Source organism: Hevea brasiliensis, chromosome 4 (genome assembly GCF_030052815.1).
Source record: "Hevea brasiliensis isolate MT/VB/25A 57/8 chromosome 4, ASM3005281v1, whole genome shotgun sequence".
In the NCBI taxonomy this organism is placed as follows: domain Eukaryota; kingdom Viridiplantae; phylum Streptophyta; class Magnoliopsida; order Malpighiales; family Euphorbiaceae; genus Hevea; species Hevea brasiliensis.
The window spans coordinates 107,982,348-107,987,706 of record NC_079496.1 but is presented as its reverse complement, the minus strand read 5'-3'; the positions used below and the strand labels follow the sequence as shown (position 1 = coordinate 107,987,706).

The 5,359-nt window shown below is 35.2% G+C and overlaps 1 protein-coding gene across 1 annotated transcript; it reads left to right on the top strand.

Moving 5' to 3' along the window:
• The first annotated feature begins 3,250 nt into the window (after positions 1 to 3,250).
• On the top strand, positions 3,251 to 4,922 carry LOC110631753 (GATA transcription factor 21). Its single transcript, XM_021779702.2, has 3 exons — positions 3,251 to 3,672; positions 3,877 to 4,245; positions 4,352 to 4,922. Exons 1-3 carry the CDS (start codon positions 3,355 to 3,357, stop codon positions 4,703 to 4,705), a joined length of 1,041 nt encoding a protein of 346 aa, XP_021635394.2. The 5' UTR covers positions 3,251 to 3,354; the 3' UTR covers positions 4,706 to 4,922.
• Positions 4,923 to 5,359: the final 437 nt, after the last annotated feature.

Below are 5,359 nucleotides of genomic sequence, written 5' to 3'. Positions count from 1 at the left end.
ATTTACAACATAAAAATACATGGAATAAAAAGTTATTGGTGTTAGAAGAAAGAATACAAGTAATGAAGGAAATGATTGTGTATTTATCTGTATCTTATTTACAGAGATATTACATCTATTTATACATGAGAATATGAGCTAATTTAGACAAGAATAATAATTGTTGTAATTATGCTACACAAATCTCCTATAATCATGCTAATTGTTACAATTATGCTACACAAATCTGCTATAATCATGCTAATTGCTATAATCATGCTAATTGCTGTAATTATACTAACACCTCCCCCCCCCCCCCTCAAACTCAAGGTGGTAGCACAGGTACCAACTTGAGTTTGCTTAAGAGATCCTAAAAGTGAGCGGGAGGATGCATTTTGGTGAATATATCAGCGGTTTGGCTGACAGAGGAGACATGAATCAAACATATGGTGCCGTGAGCAACATGATGACATACAACATGACAATCAATTTCGATGTGTTTGGTACGCTCATGAAATACATCATTATGAGAAATCTGTATGGCACTTCTATTATCGCAATGAAGCATTGTGGCAGAAGAATGAGTGACACCCAAATCAGTTAATAATCACCGTAACTAAAGTAATTCAGATGTAGCATCTGCAAGAGCACGATATTCAGATTCTGTGCTATAACGTGCAAACAACAGTTTGCTTTTTGCTACGCCAAGAGATAAGAGAATTACTCAAGAAGAAACAATAACCAGTTGTAGAGCTACAAGATCACCACCAATCAAGATCGAGTAGCGGATAATACTAGGGAGGAGGTAGCGGAAAAGTGCAAACCATGAAAAAGAGTGCCTTTGATATAACGTAGGATTCGAAGTACTGCAGAGAAATGAGTTGAGCGAGGAGCAAACATAAACTAGCTGACCAGATGAACAGCATATGAAATATCAGGTCAAGTAACTGTGAGATAAACAAGACTCTCGACAAGCTGTCGATATAAAGTAGGATCATTAAGAGGAGTGCCATCAAGAGGTGTTAGTTTGCAATTGAGCTCCAATGGGGTTGATACTGTTTTGCTATCAGTGATGCCTGCTCGAGAAAGTAAGTCGGATGCATACTTGGCTTGAGATAGATAATAGCCATCAGAATTTTGAGAAACTTAAAGACCCAAAAAATAGCTGAGAGAACCCAGGTCTTTCATTTCAAAATGCTGATTGAGATAATGTTGTAACTCTAAAATACCAGATGAATCATCTCTTGTTATTATCATATCATCAACATAAAGCAACAGAAGAACAATACCACTGTCAGTTCGGCGAGTGAATAATGCAGAATACACATCCAAAAGGTTTAAGGATGGAATAGTCAGGAGGTTGTCCAAACAACTTTTCAAAAGGAGATAAATTGTGAAGAACCAAGGTGGGAAGACGATTAATAATATAAACAGCATGAAGAGCTGCTTCTCCCCAAAATTTTTCTGGACATGAGGCAGAAAGAAGAAGAGTACGTACAGAATCAAGAATATGGCGATGCTTGTGTTCAGCTCGCCCATTCTGTTGAGAGGTGTGAGGATAAGAACGTTGAACAATGATGCCTTGTTGACTAAGAAACTGAAGTAAAGAAGAATCCCGATATTCCATGGCATTGTCTGTTCGGAGAATTTTAATGTCACAAGAGAACTGAGTTTTAATCATTTTTGCAAATGTGATGTAAATTTGTGATAACTCAGATCGATATTTTAAAAAATATATCCAAGTAAACCGAGAATAATCATCAATAAATATCACAAAATAACGAAAACTATTTATGGAAGAAATAGGAGAAGGACCCCAAATGTCAGAATGAATTAAACCAAAAGGAGTGTTTGAAGTAGTATTATTATGAGAAAAAGATAATACAGGTTGTTTTGCAAGCTGACAATTTAAACAATTAAATGACTCAAACTTAGTATATCCTAATAATCTATGAGAAATTAAAGGTTGAATTTTACTGGCAGAAGCATGACCAAGACGAAGATTCCATTGGTGAATGGAGGAATTAGGGATTGTAGCTGCAAACACAAATCTCTGAGGAAAATGTAAAGATGCAAGCTCAAATAATCGACCCACTCTGCGACCCTTCCCAAGAATTTGTCCCGTTTGTGGATCCTGTACCTGGACACTATGAGGAGAAAAAATAACATTTAGTCCTTTTTTACACAACTGACCAACAGAAATAAGATTGAGTGCCGAATTAGGGATCTAATAGGTGTCAGGAAGATGAATATTTGAGGTAGACACATGACCAGTATGTGAGATGTTCATTTTAGTATCATTTGCAGTATGGATTTGTGGTAAGGAAGATACAGGTTTTGCAGAAGACAAGAATTTAAGATTATTGATCATATAATTACAACATGCAAAGTAAAAAAACCAATAAGAATTACCCGGAGTGGCAGACATGGCAGCAAGAGAATTAGAAGAGATAACCTGTTTGAATAGTGCCTCAAGATCACTCATGGTGATGGCAGTAGAACCCTCAGTAGCAGCAACAGTAGTGACAGAGGAAGATTTAGGCTTTGAGACATTCTTGAATTTAGAATGCCCTCCTTTTGGTCTTGGAGGGCGTGTGGGACAATGTTCAAGAATATGACGTAACCATGACAATATCTGCATTCTATAGTAGGATAATATGCAAAAGTATGACCAATTTGATTACAATTCTTACAGAGTTGATTGCCAAATTTCTAATGTGAGGATCAAGTAGTTGCAATAGGTTTTGAAATATTAGATTTCTCTATTGATAACAAGATAAGGAGAAAAAAAATGGTATAATAACAGAAATGAAAGAATGAACCAGAACAGATTGTAGAGAGAGAAGAGAGACCCCAGAAACTAGAAATAAAAGCTTTACGGCTCTGATATCATGTTAGAAGAAAGAATACAAGTAATGAAGGAAATGATTATGTATTTATCTGTGTCTTATTTACAGAGATATTACATCTATTTATACATGAGAATATGAGCTAATCTAGAAAAGAATAATAATTGCTGTAATTATGCTACACAAATCTCCTATAATCATACTAATTGCTGTAATTATGATACACAAATCTCCTATAATCATGCTAATTGCTATAATCATGCTAATTGCTGTAATTATGCTAACAATTGGAATGCATTAATGGGTTGATGGAAGACGCTGAGGACAAATAAAAGCATGTGAAGCGTAGGGTATATCAACTTTAAATGCTAAATGGGCAACTTACAAGAGTTGATATTTGTGTGTGGAGTTAGAACCGGTAATAGAGCGAATGCTACAGATAGGGTTTTGTCATACTGTCGTCGAATAGTAGCATTCTACACCTCCTTTTAATTTGTCTTGTTTTAGCTTGTTTTTTCTGGGTGACATGAAGACACGTGCATGGCCTTCAGGCCTCTTCTTCAATCCCCCCCCACTCAGTTTCTCTATATTTTCCTTTTTTAGCTGGACAACACAGGCTCGCCATCTCTCTCTTTCCATGAATCCAGTCTATCTGAATCCACCGACCTCTTCTCCTTTTCCAGTTGTGGAGCTTAGAGAAGATCAACAACACCTGCAACTCTTCCTGTCACCCCATCATGCTGCTGCTTCCCTCTCTTCATCAGTTCCTGATTTTTTAAACGCAACTCATGATCATTATCAAAGAGAAGCCAAACTTGTGGAGTCACACCAGCATGATCATGAGGCAAGAACACTTCTTTGGAAAATGTCAATTTTTCATCCTTTTATTTTGTTATTACAGTTAAATGTGATATATGTAATTCTTTATTGCATGATCACATACAGTACTAGTGTTTGTTATATATATATATATATATATATATATATATATATATATATATATATATGATCTACTGGAGCAAACTTTTTAATTTTGTCTTAATGATAGGATGATAAGTACATATCACACAGCAGATGGAGTGATCATTTTCATAAACCCCTGTCATTTCAAGCTGCAGCGGTAAATGAAAGTAGCAGCAGGGAAGCCCACAAATTGTCCTCATGCAACAGAGAGGATGGAGATTTTGATGGAAGTGGTGGTGAAGGATCTGCAGCCAAATACATGCCCTCGAAGATGAGGTTGACGCAAAAAATGATGAACTCTAATTGCTCAGAGACTGATAAACCAGTAAAATTCACACTCAATTTTCAAGATCAGCAATGTCATACTAACAATAACTATATCAATGTTAGAGTATGCGCAGACTGCAGCACTACCACCACCCCTCTTTGGAGGAGTGGCCCTTTGGGGCCTAAGGTGATTTTTCTTTTACATTAAATTCTACAGATACAAAATTATATATAAGATAATAGCTTATACCTCAGTGATTGAGTGTTATCTTATAGTGAATATGTTGATGCAGTCCCTTTGCAATGCCTGCGGGATTCGACAGAGAAAGGCCAGACGGGCAATGGAGGCAGCAGCTGCAGTGGCAAATGGCACGGTTATTTCTATGGAGACATCATCATCATCATCATCATCATCTACAAAAAGTAAGTTGCACAAGGAAAAGAAGTCGCGTACAGGCCATACTACACAAGGCAAGAAACTCTGGAAGCCTCCTGGTTCACCACAGGGCCAAAAGAAGATTTGCAGCTTCAAGAATCTTGCATTAAGCTTGAGCAAGAATCCTGCTCTTCAACGAGTGTTTCCACAAGATGTGGAAGAGGCAGCAATACTACTCATGCGACTATCTTGTGGTTTTATTCACAGTTGAAAATTTTCATATATTTGCATTAATTTCTTGACTTCAATAATTATAGGAGAGCTTGTCATATCAATTAGTTTCTTATTAATTACTGCTAGTGATGAGAGATGTTTAAATTTCTGCAAAATGTTGCAAAACCAAAGAATGGGTTTGCTTCATTTTAGCTTCTCTCTCTTGAATAATGGATATTAATTAAATAATAAATTATGAAATTTATATGTGGATAGATAGATAAATGTTTTGTGTGATGGAGATTATTGTGGTGCTATTGGGACTCCACCAAGATGCTCAAATGATTGGTTACAAAAATCTCAATCTGCTGGTTATTATACTACCCTGCTATGATTTTTCTTTTTAATTTTGTTGATATTATTTAATTTTTATTGGATTTAATTATATCTCCTATCTTTAATATAGCCATAATTTTTATAACTACAATAAAAAAATATGAAAGAGAAGCCCATATAATTAACTCATAATATGATATTTATTAATTTATTATATTTATAAATTCACGTATATGAAAATATTAAACACTATAATAAATTTAGATTTTAACAACGTGCTTTATATATTATTAAAAATTTGAAATTTGTTATTAATAACAATTCCTAGCAAGTACCTAGTATTGTATATAAATCTCACAACTTAAAGTTTTTTACA